The 19,272-nt window shown below is 45.6% G+C and overlaps 2 protein-coding genes across 4 annotated transcripts in view; one reads left to right on the top strand and one right to left on the bottom strand.

Moving 5' to 3' along the window:
* The window catches only part of c3h2orf76 (chromosome 3 C2orf76 homolog), a 36,180-nt gene extending 25,017 nt beyond the window's left edge, over window positions 1–11,163 (bottom strand). Inside the window, exons 1-2 of one of the 3 annotated variants that reach the window (XM_070875464.1) lie at window positions 11,074–11,163; window positions 45–205 (exon numbers count right to left, since the gene is read on the bottom strand). In XM_070875464.1, coding sequence (XP_070731565.1) covers window positions 45–177 — 133 coding nt within the window. In that variant the 5' untranslated portion in view covers window positions 178–205; window positions 11,074–11,163. Of the gene's footprint in view, window positions 1–44; window positions 206–1,818; window positions 1,916–11,073 lie in introns of those variants that run through there. The other 2 variants (XM_070875466.1, XM_070875465.1) reach the window with 2 other exon arrangements.
* Window positions 11,164–11,532: 369 nt separating this feature from the next.
* dbi (diazepam binding inhibitor (GABA receptor modulator, acyl-CoA binding protein)) lies at window positions 11,533–18,569 on the top strand. The gene is made up of 4 exons (XM_070875467.1): window positions 11,533–11,640; window positions 17,111–17,228; window positions 17,316–17,378; window positions 18,223–18,569. The coding sequence occupies exons 1-4, from the start codon at window positions 11,632–11,634 to the stop codon at window positions 18,297–18,299; spliced, it is 267 nt and encodes an 88-aa protein (XP_070731568.1). The 5' UTR covers window positions 11,533–11,631; the 3' UTR covers window positions 18,300–18,569.
* Window positions 18,570–19,272: the final 703 nt, after the last annotated feature.

Genomic DNA, 19,272 nt, shown 5'->3' on the forward strand with positions numbered 1-19,272 from the left:
TACAGAACAGGCATTTATTCTGTATCTCTTGCAGGTTATCTCACCATTCTGGACAAAGTTAAGAAATTCCTTTACAGACTGATTTACATTAACATCATGGTAGACCACTGGTTTGAAATTGCGATGCTCAAAGGAACGAACCAGGCGAACTGTAACAGTTACTTTTTCAGAAGACATGTGCTTATGAGGAATGTTACTGTTAACCCTATGAATTGAAACAGAAACATGGAATTAATCTGTGATGACAAACAGACTTTTGTGTACAAAATAAATTTAACATTAGAATACAAGAGAGCATTTCATTGTGATTACATTTTTAGATTCAATTTTAAACCTTTTACCTGCAATTTATACATCATAAGATGTTTGTGAGGAAAATAGCATAAGAATTGCCTAAATGTGTCTTCAAAACAGAGTCAATAGTCAGACTGAATCCTGGGAATTGGCCAATGTTAATTTAACCATGAAAACTTATACAGACATTGCTTACCAGTGACAAAAACAAGCTACACGAAAGCACAGGCCCAGAGACGGCTCATCAAGGGAGACATAAAGATGCCTTGCATTATCTGGACCCAAGACTGAGAAAAGACCCAAGAAGCTAGGGAATAAACAAGTGGCTTAGGTGCTGGTGCTTCATTGATTTGGACATCAGAGTTACCAACATGGCAGAGAACGGTGACTTGCACAAAATGGCTGCACTCTTCCAACTCAATTCACTCAGACTGGTCAATGGAATTGGGGAAGTTTCTTTGTAAATTAAAGATATACAAGATGGTGTTTTTGACACTAAAGTCCTCAGTGTTGTTCTAGTTTTTGTAGTACTTTTATCTAGTATATGTCAGAGGGCATCTCTGTAAAATCAGAAAGTGAATCTCAGACAGAGATTAAAAGAGGTAACAGAAATTAGGATTATACAGCTCTCCCATCCAGATACAGGTAGATCCAAGTGTGGCACTTAGATGTACAAGTGAGTTAAGTCATCGAGTCATGATGCAACTACCAATGCACAAAGTGAATTTACCCAGGAGGAATGGATAGCAAATGTAATGAAGTGACACAGCATTGTATGAATACAAAATCGAGATTTAGGTTTATTTCTCAGGTTTTTATTTGTAATGTCTATTATGCCTCTTCAGTTGTCATTCATAAATAGACTGAATTAACAGATCCAGCAACAGTTTGGTCACAAATTGTTCATTTCCTGCCTTATCCCACTCCTCCCCACATTGGTGGAACCCAATGTATACAGCCCAATTTATCTCTGCTTTTTCCCATCACATTATTGAAATAAATCAAACTGGAAAACCAAAAGGAAAGGTACCGGTTCTCTGCAAGAGTATTTCAGGTTGCCCCACTCCCTCGCCTTTTCCCCGTTGCCCTGCAAAGGTTTTCCTTCCTAATTCCTCCAGAAGCAGCCTCCTCCCCCTTTCACTGCCCAGTGCCTCTCTCCCAAGCCCCGCTGGTGGGTTATCAACCACACACTCCCTCTGCATGGTTCTCCAGAACGTTTGCTCCCTCGCAAACATGACCATCGAAGACCTCATCGTGGATGAATCACTTGACACCCTGGAGTTGAGATTTCAGTCAGCACCGAGGTTGGGTGGGCCTTCTCGGAATTCCTACCCAGGGCGGTCACAAAATGTCGGGGCCGGCCCTCGGTGGGGATGCCCGGCCTCAGTTCCCAGATGGGGAATGAGGTTCACGCCGAACTGCAGCCCAACGCGAGTCAGCAATAAACTAAGATCTGAAGCCCAACAACCCCTGGGCCTAGTGCCGCTACATTGCGCCCAACTCCGTGTCTCCTCCATGTGGTACCTGCTAGCGAGCGGCCACCATTTAATAATACCTGCGGTAACAACAACCAGCTCCCGTGTGCGCCTGCGCACTCGCGTCCCATCTCAAACCTTGCGAGATTTGCCAGAACTGAACGCGATTCTTCTACCGCACCCCTCGTAATAACCGCGCCATCACCACCTTACCGTAATATTCCCAATACAACGCACAGCAGTGAGATTACATTTCTGCTACTGTTGTTTCTGTGTTCAGTGGCGCCAATCAACGCATTATTCCCTGCATTTCATTTCATTTACTTTGTTTTTTTTATCCCCTTTAGTCTCTTCACACCGTTCACCTATCCCACTCCAGAGACTTGAGCACAATAATCGAGGCTGACACTCCAGTGCAGCGCTGAGGGAGTTCTGCACTGCCGGATGTGCCGCCTTTCAGATAAGACGTTAAACCGAGGCCCCGTCTGCTCTCTCAGATGAACAGATCCCACAGCACTATTTTGGAGAACAGCAGAAAAGTTATCCCCTATGTTCTGCCTAACATTTATCCCTCAACCAATATCACTACAACAGATTATCTCGTCATTATCACATTGCTGTTTGTGGGACCTTGTGCACAAATTGGCTGCCATGTTTCCTACATTACAACAGTGACTACACTTCAACAGTACTGCCCCAATATTAATTGGACAAAAGAGGTAGGTAAAGGGGATAAAAGAATGGAGTTCCTACAATCTGTACAGGACTCCTTTTTAACCCAATACATACAAAGCCCAACAAGGGAGGATTCGCTATTAGATCTAGTAATGAGGAATGCATCGGAGCAGATAAGAGAAGTAAAAGTAGGGGAACGTCCAGGCAATTGTGACCATAATATACGCTTTAAGATGATTATTGAGAAGGACATAAGTATGACAAAAAACAGGGTAATAGATTGGAGAAAAGCTCATTTTGAGGGACTGAGAATAGAACTTGGGAAAATAAAATGGGCAACAATATTGGCAAACAACAATGTAGAACAGCAATGGGAAACATTTAAAAGAGCATTCAAAAGAGTGCAGGAACAATATACTCCACCAAAAGGAAAGAACAAACTAAACACTAATGAGACTCCATGGATGAATAAAGCCATAAGGGAACAATTGAGGGTAAGGAACGAGGCATACATTAAGTACATAGACAACAGGGGCGTGCATGATCAGGAAGAATACGAAGAGATTAGGAGAGAAGTAAAAAAAGCAATTAAGAAGGCAATGAAGAACTATGAAATTAAATTATCAAGAAATATAACAACATAAAACAAAATAGTAAAATATTTACAGGCACATCAATAAAAAAGGAAGGTTGGGATGGGAATAGGGCCATTAAGGGATAGACAGGTAATGATGGAGAGATGGCAAAAATATTAATAATTTTGCTTCAGTATTTACCAGGGAGATAGAACAGGTGGACATGACACTGGATGAAGAGATAAGTAATGAGATAAGTACAATTAAAATAAAAAGAGGGAATATATTAAATAAACTAACCAAACTCAAAGAGGATAAAACTCCTGGCCCGGATGGATTGCATCCACGCATTTTAAAAGAATTTAGGAAAGAGATAGCAGAGGCATGACTACACATATTTAATAATTCATTAGAAAAGGGTGTAGTGCCAGAGGAGTGGTGGATAGCTAACTTAATACCTATATTTAAGAAACATAGAAAATAGGTGCAGGAGTAGGCCATTCGGCCCTTCGAGCCTGCACCACCATTCAATAAGATCATGGCTGATCATCACCTCAGTACCCCTTTCCTGCTTTCTCTCCAGATCCCTTGATCCCCTGAGCTGTAAGGGCCATATCTAACTCCCTCTTGAATATATCCAACGAACTGGCATCAACAACTCTCTGCGGCAGAGAATTCCACAGGTTAACAACTCTCTGAGTGAAGAAGTTTCTCCTCATCTCAGTCCTAAATGGCTTACCCTTTATCCTTAAACTGTGACCCCTGGTTCTGGACTTCCCCAACATCGGGAACGTTCTTCCTGCATCTAACCTGTCCAGTCCCATCAGTATTTTAGATGTTTCTATGAGATCCCCTCTCATTCTTCTAAACTCCAGTGAATACAGGCGCAGTCGATCCAGTCTCTCCTCATGTCAGTCCTGCCATCCTGGGAATCAGTCTGGTGAAACTTCGCTGCACTCCCTCAATAGCAAGAACGTCCTTCCTCAGATTAGGAGACCAAAACTGAACACAATATTCCAGGTGAGGCCTCACCAAGGCCCTGTACAACTGCAGTAAGACCTCCGTGCTCCTATACTCAAATCCCCTAGCTATGAAGGCCAATATGCCATTTGCCTTCTTCACCGCCTGCTGTATCTGCATGCCAACTTTGAATGACTGATGTATCATGACACCCAGGTCTCGTTGCACCTCCCCTTTTCCTAATCTGCCATCATTCAGATAATATTCTGCCTTGGTGTTTTTGCCACCAAAGTGGGTAACCTCACATTTATCCACATTATACTGCATCTGCCATGCCCACTCACCTAACCTGTCTGTCTAAGTCACCCTGTAGCCTCTTAGCATCCTCCTCGCAGCTCACACCGCCACCCAGCTTAGTGTCATCTGCAAACTTGGAGGTATTGCACTCAATTCCTTCATCTAAATCATTGATGTATATTGTAAATAGCTGGGGTCCCAGCACTGAACCCCGTGGCACCCCACTAGTCACTGCCTTACCTTTCTGAAAAGGACCCGTTTATCCCGACTCTCTGCTTCTTGTCTGCCAACCAGTTTTCTATCCACGTCAATACATTACCCCCAATACCATGTGCTTTAATTTTGCACACCAACCTCTTGGGGATAGAACATGTTCATGGAATTATAGACCAGTCAGCTTAACATTGATGGTAGAAAAAATAATGGAATCCTTATCCTTTGTTTTTGTGTTTTTTTTTGGGCACTAAAATCATATTTTTTTTCTCCAAGTGCCCCCTATTAAAGGGGAGGGGGACACTAAAAACACCGGCAATTAAAACAAATTAAACTTTAAAACATAAAATCAAATTAAAATTTGGTTGCCAGGCGTGATGATGCACTCCAGTCCCTCCGGTGCCCACCTCTCGCGGAAGGCCGCGAGCGTATCGGTGGACGCCACGTGCTCCATCTCTAAGGACACCCTGGCGCGGATGTACGCACGGAAGAGAGGCAGGCAGTCAGGCTGAACGACCCCCTTGACCGCCCGCTGCCTGGACCGGCTGATGGCACCCTTGGCCGTGCCCAGGAGCAGTCCTACGAGGAGGCCCTCGGACCTACCCGCTCCCCTCTGCACAGGGTGCCCAAAGATCAGGAGTGTGGGACTGAAGTGCAGCCAGAATTTCAGGAGCAGCCCCTTTAAATAATAAAACAGGGGCTGCAACCTCGTGCATTCGATAAAAACATGGAACTCGGACTCTTCCAGACCGCAGAAATTGCAGGCGGCCTGGGAGCCCGTGAACCGGCTTAAAAATTTATTGCACGGCAGTGCTCCGTGCACCACCCTCCAGGCCAAGTCCCCGATAAATAGCGGAGGACTCCCGCGTAGAGTGCCCTCCATCGGGGACCCCCGCCTCCTCCGGACGGCAAGATGGTACGCCATGGCGTGTCCGGACGGCAGGCGAAGATGGCAAAGTTGAGAGTGTGCAGGAGCAGCCCGTACAGGAAACCCCTCCGCGCGGAACTGAAAGGCACGGAGGGGATTTCCCCGAGGCGGCTCAAGTTGTGAGGCGCCGGCTCCCGAGGGAGGTTCCGGGGTTTGGCGCCAATGAGGAATTCCGTCCGGACGGGGGTCAGTTCGGACGGGATCTCCCCACGTGCTTGAGCCTCCTCGATGCACCTAATGGAGTCAGGGCCCAGAGCTGTTTTTAGCGACTCGATGGCATCGGCCGCGCAGCGGACGTCGGCCGAATTTAGGCGCCGCGCCAGTGTGTCTGGCGCCATCCAGCCCGCTCCTCCGCCATCGAGCAGGTCCCTGACCCTGGTCACCTCACCAGCCACAGCCCTCTCATCCGACTGCCACCTGAAACCTCGGTCGTGGAGGTACGGATTCCCGAGCAGCAGCTCCTGCAGGACGGCCGCCACTCCAGCCGGTGGAGAGCTGCGCTTGGTGGAGACTTTGTTCCAGACCCTGGTGAGTTCCTTGTAAAAGACAGGCAGCTCCTGGACGGCGATCCTGACGCCCCCCATGCTCACAAACAGGAGCTGCGTGTCGTAGTTGAGGCCGTGCTGCTGGCGGAAGAAATACATCGTCAGAGCACGCCACCTAGGAGGGGGCTCGACGTAAAGGTATCTCTGCAGGGTCTGAAGACGGAAAGTCGTGAGATGGGTGCTGATGCACACCAACGACTGACCGCCCTCCCCAAGCGGGAGACTCAAGACCAGTCAGAGACCCAGTGCTTCCTGTTGTTCCAGAAGAAGTCCACCAGCTTCTTCTGTATCTTGGTGACAAACGCAGGGGGAGGGGTCAAAGTGACCAGCCGGTACCACAGCATAGCGGCCACCAGCTGGTTTATGACTAGCACTCGACCCCTGTAGGACAGCACTTGGAGCAGACCTGTCCAGCGCCCTAGGCGAGCGGCGACCTTGGCCTCCAGCTCTTGCCAGTTCGCCGGCCAGGCTTCCTCGTCGGGGCTAAGGTAGACTCCCAGATAGAGGAGATGGGTCGTGCTCCAGGCATGGAATCCTTACCAAAGGAGAAAATAGAAGAACATCTGGAAACCAAAAACATAATAATGAATAGTCAGCATGGATTTCAAAAGGGAAAGGCTTGCTTGACCAACCTTATTGAATTTTTGAAGAGGTAACAGAGAGAGTAGACAATGGTAATGCTGCAGGTGTAATTTATCTAGATTTTCAAAAGGCCTTATTGGATGAGGCACCCCATAATAGACTAATGAACAAGGTCAGGGAATGTGGAGTCAGGGGACAAGTGGCAGAATGGATAGCTTGCTGACTTCAAGGCAGAAAGCAGAGAGTAGGGGTAAAAGGTAGCTATTCACAGTGGCAGAAGGTGGGTAGTGGTGTTCATAAGGATCAGTGCTGGGATCACTGTTCACAATTTATATTAACGATTTAGACTTTAGAATCAAAAACACAATTTTTAAATTTGCAGATCACTCCAAATTGAGAGGATAGTCAATACTGAGGAGGACTGCAACAAATTAATAGAAGACATTAATAAACTTGCAGAATGGGCATATAATTAGCAAATGAATTTCAACACATATAAATGAGCGGTATTACATTTTGGTAGGAAGAATAAGGAAGTCACTTATTACTTGGAGGGTGCGAGTCTAGGTGGGGTAGAGGAACAAAGGGATCTCAGAGTGCAAATACACAAATCACTAAAAGTTGCGACACAGGTTAGCAAGGCCGTAAAAAGAAGCAAATCAAGCAGTAGGGTTGATTTCTAGAGGTATAGAATTGATAAGTAGGGAAGTTTTGCTAAACCTGCATCGAACCTTGGTTAGATCACACTTTGGGCCCGAAATTCATCGACATACCGCCCACTACTGCCCGCATACCACCCAAAAATACAAGTTTCGTCAAAAAACAGGTACATACCACCCAGTGGAAGATTCATCATTGACATACTGCCGAGCGGTATGCACACCATCCACCATGTAGAAACGCCCGCATACCGCCCAAAAAGTGCAAGTTTCATGACATACTGCCGACATACCACCGGAGCTGCATACCGTCCTGGAGAAGGTGGTTTTACTCGATCTTAAGTGGGCGGGAATGGGCGGTAGTGCTTGGTGCCGTCCTTTTTGAAATCGGAAACAGTCAGCAAAAGCAGCACCTCAGTATTTCAGAGGTGAACAGTAACTTTACAGTGCCATTTACAGGGGGAAATGTATTTTTATTGGTGCTGAGTAATTCATTAAGATAGAAGGCATTTGAGTTAATTTTTTTTCATCATTGAGAAATCATTTGAGTTTATCTCAGGATCTTTGAGGAGATTCTGGAGATTTAAAAAGAATGGGGCTTGTACTATCTCAGCCTGTATTGCTGACTACTTGTCTAATGCAGGATCCAGATGGGAGAAGGTTTATTGAGCAGAATTATCAGGGTAATGGAGGAGGTCGCAGACTGATGAGGAGGAGGAGGAGGCCTTACCCCCAAAAGATTTTCAAGAAGAAGCGCTCAAATTTGGACCTGACCGATCGACAGCCTGTTCGAAGGCTGCGCTTCCAAAAAGAGATGATCAATGAGATTTGCCAGCTCATTAAGATAGACTTGCAGCCCAGTACCACCAACACAGTGGCACTTTCCTTTTACGCATGCGGCTCTTTTCAGGCATCAGCTGGGGATATATGCTGCATTTCTCAGCACGCTACTCATCGCTGCATTCGACAGCGAACTGAAGCACACCCGATGGAATTTATAAACTTGGCCTGATCGAGAACACTGATGTTGGTGCATCTATCCACCCAGGGGATTTACAGGATCTTGCGGAGATAGCATTGGTGGTATTTCTCCAGCGATTTGAGGTGTCTACTATATATGATCCACGTCTCTGAGCCATACAGAAGGGTGGGTATCACTACAGCCCTGTAGACCATAAGTTGGTGCCAGATGTGAGATCCTAGTCTTCAAACACTCTCTTCCTCAGGCGACCGTTAGCTGCGTTAGCGCACTGGAGACCGTGTTGGACCTCGTTGTCGATGTCCGCCCTTGCTGGTAGTAGGTTCATGAATCATCAAGATGGCAGATGGTATAGCAGTTCCCTCGGGAGCTCTGCCCGAACAAACCTTCCTCTGGCCATCTGCTGCCATCCTTCACCTCTCTCTCCTTCAATCTCCCACTGTTTAAGCCCCCCCCCCCATCTCCCAGCCCTAACAGTGGGTTCACTTCGACCCCCAAAGTATTTTCTTACCCCTAAAAACGTGCTGCAAGGGCCCACAGCCCATCCCCCAATCAAGACTTACCTTCCAGATCAACCTCCCTGCTGCTAAGTTCCTCCACCTGGACCCTCGCTTCTCGCTCCCCACTGGCCAACTCAGCTGCTCCAAACAATCCCCGGCAATCTTAACAGCAGTAAGCCTCTGACCAGCTTCAACCACAGGTTTGGGCCCAGCCTTCACTCCTCGCCCTCACGCACGAGCCTTACCCTCTTTGGGCCTCCATCCCTCCGGCAACGTCCGGGCCTGCATCCCTCCCGCAACGTCCGGGCCTGCATCCCTCCGGCAACGTCCGGGCCTGCATCCCTCCGGCAACGTCCGGGCCTGCATCCCTCCGGCAATGTCCGGGCCTGCATCCCTCCGGCAACGTCCGGGCCTCCATCCCTCCGGCAACGTCCGGGCCTGCATCCCTCCGGCAACGTCCGGGCCTCCATCCCTCCGGCAACGTCCGGGCCTGCATCCCTCCGGCAACGTCCGGGCCTCCATCCCTCCTGCAACGTCCGGGCCTGCATCCCTCCGCCAACGTCCAGGCCTCCATCCCTCCGGCAACGTCCGGGCCTTCATCCCTCAGGCAAAGTCCGGGTCTGCATCCCTCCGGCGACGTTCGGGCCTTCACTCCACCGATGACGTCCGGGCCTTCCTCCCACCGGCGACGTCCTGGCCTCTCCCCGGCCGCTGGCCCCACTCAATGGCAGAGTCTCTGTCGAGAACGTGATGTGCACAATGGCTATGACCACTCTGATCTCTCCTCCTTCTACAAAGTGGACCTCTGACCATCCCAATGCCTGCCCTCAGCCAGGCCTCAGTTTTAAATAATAATATTGCTCCCACTATCCATCATCATAGGCAGTCCCTCGAAATCGAGGAAGAATTGTTTCCATTCTAAAAGTGAGTTCTTAGGTGACTAAACAGTCCAATATGGGAATTACAGTCTCTGTCACAGGTGGGACAGACAGTCGTTGAAGGAAAGGGTGGATGAGTTTGGTTTGCCGCGTGCTCCTTCCACTGCCTGCACTTGCTTTTTGCATGCTCTCGGCGATGAGACTTGAGGTGCTCAGCGCCCTCCCGGATGCTCCTCCTCCACTTAGGGCGATCTTTGAACAGGGACTCCCAGGTGATGGTGGGGATGTTGCATTTTATCAAGGAGGCTTTGAGGGTGTCCTTGAAACGTTTCTTCTGCCCACCTGGGGCTCGCTTGCCATGTAGGAGTTCCAAATAGAGTGCTTGCTTTGGGAGCCTCGTGTCAGGCATGCGAACAATGTGGCCCGCCCAACGGAGCTGGTCGAGTGTGGTCAGTGCTTCAATGCTGGGGCTGTTGGCCTGATTGAGGACGCTGATGTTGGTGCTTCTGTCCTCCCAGGGGATTTTCAGGATCTTGCGGAGATGTCGGTGGTATTTCTCCAGCGAATTGAGGTGTTTTCTGTACATGGTCCACGCCTCCGAGCCATACAGCATCCCACTATCCACCAAACACTTGAGTCCCTGCTTGTAGTCATGGAAGGCCAGTGGACATCGCATGCTCCTTCTCCAGGGCCACCTGGGCGCGGATAAAGATGCGGAAGTGAGGTAGGCAGCCAGAACGAGCACTCCCATGGGCCGCATCCAACCTGGACCTGTGGATGGCCACTTTGGCTAGCCCAGGAGCAGACCCACGAGGAAGTCCTCCGACTTGCCTGACCCCTCTGAACCGTGTGGCCAAAGATCAGGAGGGATTGAAGTGCAGCCAGAAGTTGAGGAGCAGCCCCTTCAAATAATGAAACAGGGGTTGCAACCTCTGTATTTAGGTGTGATACATGGACTTATCCAGGCCGCAAAAGATACAAGCAGCCTGGAAGTCCATGAAGGAACTTAAAAATCTATCTATCCGTGCAACACTTCGCCATGATGTTTCTGGATGGAAGATGGAGACAAAGAAGTGGGGAGCAGCTCCTACAAGAAATCCTTCCGTGCAGAGTGAAATGGCACAGGAGGGAATTTCCGAAACACAGCTCAAGTTGTGTGGCGCATGCTTCAGAGGGAGGTTGTATATTTGCTGCTCTGAAACTAGGTTTCTTTCATTTAGATGAACAACAAGCACCCATTACTGAAATAACACTTGTCTTTAGATCGAGGACAACCACTGTTTTTGTTGTTAGTTTTTTTTGGATGCGCTTATTTGTACTGCAAACATGGCCGCCATGCTCCACCTTTTGCCTATGATTGGTCTCCTTGGAGGATAAGTCACACTCTAAAGTTTCACTGGAACCGCCCATCCCAAGGTCTAGCTGACTTTGCAAATCGTAACTCGATCCACTTTGACTTCCTGAAGTGACAGAGCTCCCCAGAAGACAGCAAGGGCCAGCCAAAGTGCCTTACCCCAGTCCAAGTACAGCCCTTCCCCAGCTGAAGTGCCATACTCCAGTCCAAGTACATTCCTCCTCCAGCCAAAGTGCCTTACCCCAGCTTGACAAACGCGACATGGGGGCGGGGCTTGACAGGCGCATATCTGTCAAAATGGTGCAGTATAAATCGTTAGTGTTTTTTTTTATGTGTTCAAATATCATTTGAATGATAGGAATGGACAGTATGGTGAATTGCCTCTGCTGATTACACTAAAAATGGCTTTTTGCAATCATTTACTTCCGGATGCGTGCATCGTAGTTGGCGACTGCAGAGGAGGAGGAATATGGATCAGCCACTGAACAATGTCTCCCTTGTGGTCTTTATTGGCTCGCTATCAACGTTGCTCCGCCACGCTCCTCGAGCACCGCGGCCAGCGCTTGCGAAACAATCCGGCGCGGAAGAGGCGGCGGCCAGAGAAGGTCGGTGCGCACCAATCAGAGGACACGCTGTGATCGTCTCAGGCGCGGCGAAGTCTCCGAGCGCAGCGAAAGGGACAGTACGGGTGGAGTGCTCACACACAGAAGGGCAGCAATGGCACAGGTAACGGGCTGGTTGCAATGACCCGCGCTAGGAAGGGTTATCTAGGCACGGCGCGTTTATTGCACGGCGATCTGAATTTGCATTAAAATCACGGATTGATGTAAACAAATATTTAAAAATCGTAGATGGGTTTTGCAGCTGGAATCAGCCGCATGTGTCGGCCTCACGCTGCCAGGGGGTATTGAACTGCCCCGCTACGCTGCTGCGAGCCGGTGAGGGGGAGTGGAGCCGCAGTCCTTGCACCGAGCTTCAGAGCTTCAGGCTTTGCATTGCCCGGGACTGGCGAGGGCGGCTTGCTGGGCTGGCTCAGGGAGCACGCTCGCATTGTGTGGGGCTGGGTGTGGTCAGCCGAGGCTCCCCTGCACACAGCGGCGAGGGAACCTCTGGTTGGGTCCGCAAAGGGGGGGGGGGGGGGAAGAAGAGCGGTTTCCTGCATTCAAAACCCGAGACCACCTTTAACTCTATGACAGCCGCGTTATGCTACTCAAAATAAGTGCGAAGTTAGCCCCCGGGATATGTACGGGGAACGGAGGTTGCCATTCCGCTTTCTGTTCCACAGGGCTGCAGTGCGTGATTGCCGTCGTTTGATGCAAAATCGCGTCTTCAAGACCCCACTGGCAGTGTGTGCACACTGCAGAATGGGGCGAAAAGCAATACGAGGGTTACCCAGAAATGTAGTTTTTCTATGAATGAATGAATCCCAGTACGCGGATTTCATAATTGAAAATAATAATTGTAATGTAAAAAGATCTGTTGTAAGTGATGTTATTACACCACAAACAACTTAAAGCTGTATTGAGGCCCTAAAGATATTTAAAAAAGAATGCTTTTATGTAAAATGATTGTAGAAAGATCAGTGATGCTGCACAGCTGTGGACATTGATCAATGGTCCGATACCAAAGTCTACCGGTCCCCTCACCTAAACAAATAGCACTGTTGAAAATTTCACTTGTAGCATCATAAACTGTCAATGAATGACAGTGCAGCCTATAATGGCCCACATTCTAAAGATCAAAAAAGTAATTAATTCTAAGTGATGGTCTGTAATAATGCAGTTACTCAAGACTTCCCTCCAAGTTTCTATTATACAGTAGAAATAAGCTGTCTTTGTGTTATGCCCCTTTAATGCTGGATTATCACTGAAATCGAGCGAAGGAAATTGCACAGCCAGGAATTTGATATCTGAGCCCCAATTTTTCCATAAATACGGTTGAGTTGACTTGGCCCAGGTTTGCTTCCACTGGTGGCTCAGGGTGGCCACAGTCTCCAAATTTAATTAGACTATTGGTACATGACAATGTGTAACATATTTGTAAAATCCAGTGAGGCAGAAGCTTGCTATTAAAGGGGAAGTTGTGCTGTTGGAATAAAAGTGGCCTAGATATGGACTGCCTTTGGTGAAGTGTTGGAGGCCCTACTGGATTTAAGGAAGGTGGCTCTACGTAAGATGCTAATGAGCTACCCATAATATTTCCTCATTGACTCTAAATAATAAGCAACTCGGTGGCTTGTCTATACTTCACACCCATTGAGTCAGGTTATCGACTAAGACCGTCTATTTTCACCTCCGTAATATCACCCATCTCCTCCCTTGCCTCAGCTCATCAGCAGCTGAAGCCCTCATCCATGTCCTTGTCACCTCTAGACTTGACTATTCCAACGCACTCCTGGCTGGCCTCCCACATTCTACCCTCTAAACTAGAGATGATCCAAAACTTGGCTGCCCGTGTCCTAACTTGCACCAAGTCTCGCTCACCCATCACCCTTTTGCTCGCTCACCTACATTGGCTTCCAGTTAAGCAACACCTCAATTTCAAAATTCTTGTCCTTATTTTCAAAGTCCTACAAGTTTTACTTATTGAGCTAAGGGAACCTGATCATAACTGTTGCTCTGTACATCACCAGAATAAAGCAGCTTAATGATTCTAACCAAGCTTTGGTTTACCTCATCTTATGTTGAATTGCTCCACCTTTGCAGCAATGGAAGAAATAGAAATGCAAAAGACCTGAATATCTGATTCCTGTTACAAGGAAGCTTCATTGTTGCCATTCCATGTCCCACTATCATGCAAGTAGATCTAAGAAAGTGAGAGTCAACTCCCATAAAAGTCAGATTCACAAACCACTTATGGTAGTGACTGAACCTGAGAGAGTATCTATGGCAGGTCCCAATTTGGTGGCTTTGCCCAACTAGATGTCGAGTTGCAAAGGTTAAGGCCATTACTGCTCCAGTGATGTGGCCAGAACTCGAGCCCAAAACCTGAATCACTTGGCCTGCTTAGCACGCAGGCCTGAATTTGTAACACTGATATTAATACGTCCATACAGTTATGCAAACCTGTTTGATCTGGTGTAATTATTTTGGAGTACTAATTGTAAAACCTTAAAAATTCTGAGGTATGGAATGGATAATCAATCAATGCAGCACGATGAGGGGAAACTTGAATTTTACCGGCTTCTTGACACACTCCCAAATTACTTTACAAAACATCAATTCTTTATTGGCAGGCCCTATGAAGTCCAGATTAATAGATTTCGGACCTGAAGGAGAACTGGAGGTACATCTCCAGCCAGCAGCCTCATAGGCACATAAAAGATTAACTAGAAAACATCTTGCAATTCTACCAATTCAAACAGCTTGTATGATGAGATATTGTGTGTTATGCTGCTGGAAAGTGAAAAAAGATGGTACTAGCCCTGCGCTTCGCTCTAACCACTTTTCCTTTTATTGCCTCTGTCCTCAGACCTTGGAAGGTCCTCTCCTCCAAGGGAGTTCATGGGTGCAGATTGATTTGCAGCTGCTCATGCCTGTTATGTATGGCCTTCTCCTGTAAATTATGCTAAAGGGACATACGTTGGAATTTGAAACAACTGAGACTGTTGCTAATGGCCACCTTATGCAAGTCCATGAATCGGCAGCCTATGTTGGTTCATGTTTGACTCTCTTGCAAATCTGTGTTTTTTTTTGTACCAGTGATTAGGTGTGCCTTTATAGCAATGTGGGCATGTGTGTGTATTTGCCAACCACATGAACAGCTGCCCGAGTGCTGTGCATGTTGCCCTGTTGCTGCACCGTGAGAACTAATTATTGCCATTTATCAGATGAACATGCAGCAAAAGTGGGCAAGTATAATACCTTTGATAATTCTGGGTGCTGACATTTTTTCCTCATCTGCCACATTTTGAGTGTGAGACACAGCATCCACTTGTTCCTCTACCTCCAAGCATTGCATACATTCGACTTTATCAGGCTGCACCTGATTCCATAGAGAAGCATCCTTGAAGCTTCTCATGGAGCAAGACCTTCAAAGCTGCGTCTTCACAAGAAGAGGATTGCCTTTTACCTTGATTGTTGTCATGGTCAGTCTCAATAAAAAAAGCTTCTTCCTCAGCAATATACAGGCCAGCTTTAAGAGTGCAAGTGGCAGCTTTTAACAGCTGTTCTTACCAGATATTCCACCCAGTGACCTAGAGTTCCTCGTCAATTTATTCAAAATCTCTCAGATGTTTGACATTAAGCCAAAATACACCAATCTTGCACATAAAAGGAAAAATTCATCAACTGTACATGTTAATTGTAGTGTATATATGACATGTGTCTAGACTTGTAACTTGTACTTCACTGTATTCTATTAAAATGTCCTTAGATGTTCCAGTGGTTCTGAATCAACCCATGACTGACCTTACTATCAAACCCTTATGTCATTAACTGTCTATCTCTGGCCAAGCTACACTGGGGATGCTGCATTCAGTTCTATCACTGAGTCACATGACAGCCATCCAAGCTCAAAGCATTTCAGAGAAGGGTGACTAGGCTGATGAGGGATAATTAGAAAATGTGGTGTATATGATGGGACCTTTTATAGAGGTAAAGAGCATGCTAAGTGGAATAGAAAAGGTTAATCTTGAGCACTGTTTCCATTTTGCCAATACTGCTGGACATGGTGATACAAATTGGTAAAATTAAAATTATGGGCAAATGTCCAGAAGTAGTTTTTAACTGATTAATACCTGGAATGGCCTTCAGGGTAGGGGAAAATACTCTGGAGTCATTCAAGAAACAGTTGAATACTGAGATTGCGGGGTAGGAATTGTAAGTTTCTATGGAATGAAAAGTTAGTTGGGCCAATGTCTCCTCCATCAGTGGCAAGATGAAAGTTTTAACAAGAGCTGGAGTCATCATGCACATTACTGTCAGCAAGTGTAAAATGTAATGCATTACAAGATACATGACCTTTAACAAATGACTGTTTTCAGTTTAATCACAAGCTAAATTGCTTTGTAGACGTCTCAAAGCATGTCTCAAACCCACATCACAATCTAATTCGAAGCTTGTATTGTCTGCAGCTCACTGGAGCCAAACTCCAAAGGAGTACTGAAGCCAATTTTTTTTCATTAAATCCTCTAATTTTACCTCATTTAGTTAGCCTCATTGTCAACTGAATATTGTGGATGAATTGCCATTTATATCCAGTTGGGGCTTCAATCATCCACTATGAGGAAGGGTACATGAAAGAGCAAAAAATGGTAATTGAAAGTATATTTCTCAAATATCAGCCAAAGGGATGAAAGGCACCAAGCTACTAAATGACATGCTATATATTTCAGAAAAGGGGATTTATATCCCTGTAATTGGCCTTAGATATGCCTGTTTCTGGCACAGATGGTCAGATTTAAAGACTCAGAACTGAGTTTGCTCAAACAATGTTAGGAGTCTGTTTACAGACAAATACGGAGAAAGGAATGACTAGACACAGAAGAGCATAAGAAATAGCAGGAGTCGGCCATTTGGCCCCTCGAGCCTTCTCTGCCATTCAACAAGATCATGGCTGATCTGATCTTGGCCTTAACTCCATTTCTGTGACTCCCTTATCGTTTAAAAATCTGTCTATCTCCACCTTAAATATATTCAGTGACCCAGCCTCCACAGCTCACCCCTCATTCTTCTAAGCTCCAATGAGTATAGGCTCAACCTGTTCAACCTTTCTTCACAAGACAACCCCTTCGTCTCAGGAATCAACATCGTGAACCTTCTCTGAACTGCCTCCAATGCAGGTATATAATGAGCCCAAAACTGCAAGCAGTACTCCAGGTGTAGTCTCTCCAACGCTCTGTACAGTTGTAGCAGGACTTCCCTACTTTTATACTCCATCTCCCTTTCAATAAAGGCCAACATTCCATTTGCCTTCCTAATTACTTGCTGTACCTACATGCTAACTTTCATAAGGCTTGTTATTGGTCTCTAGGTAAATGACATGGACTATAATACACTTGCTGTAAGTGTAGTCATTGTAGTACAGACTTGCTATACAAATATTGCCTGTTTGTATTTGTTCCCTTCAGACAAGGACCCTGAGTTTAACTAGTGGGGAGCTGCATTATGGAACCTACACAATGCACACAGGATTGTGACCGTTGCCCATATTCTTAGGATAGTTGTAATCTGAAGTCTCATTCTTTCTGTTTTAGAGTGATTTTGAAAAGGCAGCACAAGAAGTAAAAAATCTCAAATCTCAACCATCTGATGAAGACATGTTGTGTATCTACGGCCTGTACAAACAGGCAGTTGTTGGAGATGTGAATACAGGTTTGTTAGTCATCAAGCTCAGCGCTAATGTCAATTATTGTGGAAGTGCTGATCATCTTTTATCTAACTTATCTTTTATTTTCTCAGATCGTCCTGGTATGCTTGATCTGAAAGGAAAGGCCAAGTGGGATGCATGGAATGGGCGTAAAGGTTTGTGCACAAACCCTCAATAAATTTGTTTACTTATAAAATCTACAAAAATGAAAGCTGCTAATTGCCCAACATAATAACTATCTAATGTACAGTAAATGATATGGGTTTGAAGCGGTCCATCAATATTGCTGTGTATCAAATACAGCAAGTTCTCTTGAAATGCTGCTACTCATTGTTAATTATCATCTAATAAGTTGCTGCTCTCAATCATACATCCCTAAACTAATAACGTCTGGTTCCTAACTCCTCTGAAATCTGGCTTGGCTTCTGACTATAAATATTCTTTGGAACATTGTTACAATGACTTCTCAAGAGCAACTAGTAATATTTGAGACTGTGTGTGTATAATTAACTATGCACTGCAAATGTAAAATTATAGTTTAAAAATTCTTGCATTAGTGTCTATTGTAATTTGTTAGCTGATCCCATGTGGCCTACCATTGTCACAGCACCGCTCATTACAAGGGGCAGCGAACTTATAACTTGGTGTTCATAGTTTAAACTGAGATACTAAGTTCAAGAAGGTACCAGAAATGCTTTGGTCCATTCTGTGTGGAGATGTGCATTATTTTTTTTGTCATTTACTGGCAATCAAAAATATGGATTCTTGTGTAAAGATTTTGACTTTTGATTGAGCTTAATGGAGCTCTTTAATTTTAATTTGTACTTTTTATAATCCAGTTAATTGGAGTTTTAACATTTATTTTGCACAATTGTATATTTAAATTGAGTGTTTTAATTTATAAATGAAAACCTACTTATAAGTAAATTTGTTTAAATTTAGACTCTGATTGATTAAAGAACAGCTTTTTAAAAATGTATTGACTAACTTCTTTAATAGGAACAAGTAAAGAAGAGGCAATGAAGATGTATGTCTCAAAAGTTCAAGAGCTGAAAGAAAAACATGGCATGAAATAAATTTGACCTGTAAGGAAGGCCGAAATTTTAGTTTACAACTGTAGAAAAAAAGCACTGATGACTCGTTGAGCTAATTTGTTTCCTCACAATACATTCAGATGAGACAATGCCTAAATAAAACCAACTGCCTTAAAGGTAGCTACATTTGTGATTAATTTTTATACTTGGCAGTTCATATCGCTTACTAATGCTCGTCAATATTTGTAGATTGAATACTGGACTTACTGTAAACCTGGTAAAAATAAAATTGCACCAGGGCTTTAACTATTACTCATTTGTGTCTGATTGTTTTGATTATAAAATACCTCAAAACATAGGGTTACAAGCATTTGAGCTCTGTTCGACCTCTTCAACAACATGCTTTCAGCTCTAGTTCAGTGTTCTACTATATCATATACATTCTTCTATGGCTCACTTTAGCCTTGCAGAAGGAGTGACTGAGCTTTCTGCCAGCAACTCCAGCCTCTGAATACTAGTTGAAGGCTGCTTAAATATATTCCAGTGAGGGAGGGGGAGAAAGAGAAAAGGTATGCCAGTTTTTTTTTTTTCTCCTCTTCCCTTACCCCTTTCTTGACGCACTGACCTCGCTGCAGTATGACATCATGGTACCAGCAGCTTTCTAGCACCTGTCTGTCATGTGATTCTAGACCTCATGAGAGTAGTTTTAACCTAACCCGCCCGTAGGGAAACTGAGCTAGCTATCTTTAAGCGAATTAGCTAAGGAATGGTAGGTGGATCTTGATATTGATAATAGAAACTTAATGCGCATTGAAAACATGAAACCTGCATGTGATGATGTCTGCATCAGTAAAGCCAAAAAAGTACTTTGTTTAAAAGCTACTCAATCCCTCTGAATCAAGGATTGAGATCTAAGTGTGCACACTTGAAATATTAGGTGAGATTTTCCCTTGCTATATACCGGTGGCACATGTGACACTGGTGCAGGGAGGTCGGAAAATCACTGCCCTGCCTG

This window comes from Pristiophorus japonicus, chromosome 3 (genome assembly GCF_044704955.1).
Source record: "Pristiophorus japonicus isolate sPriJap1 chromosome 3, sPriJap1.hap1, whole genome shotgun sequence".
NCBI classification, from domain to species: domain Eukaryota; kingdom Metazoa; phylum Chordata; class Chondrichthyes; family Pristiophoridae; genus Pristiophorus; species Pristiophorus japonicus.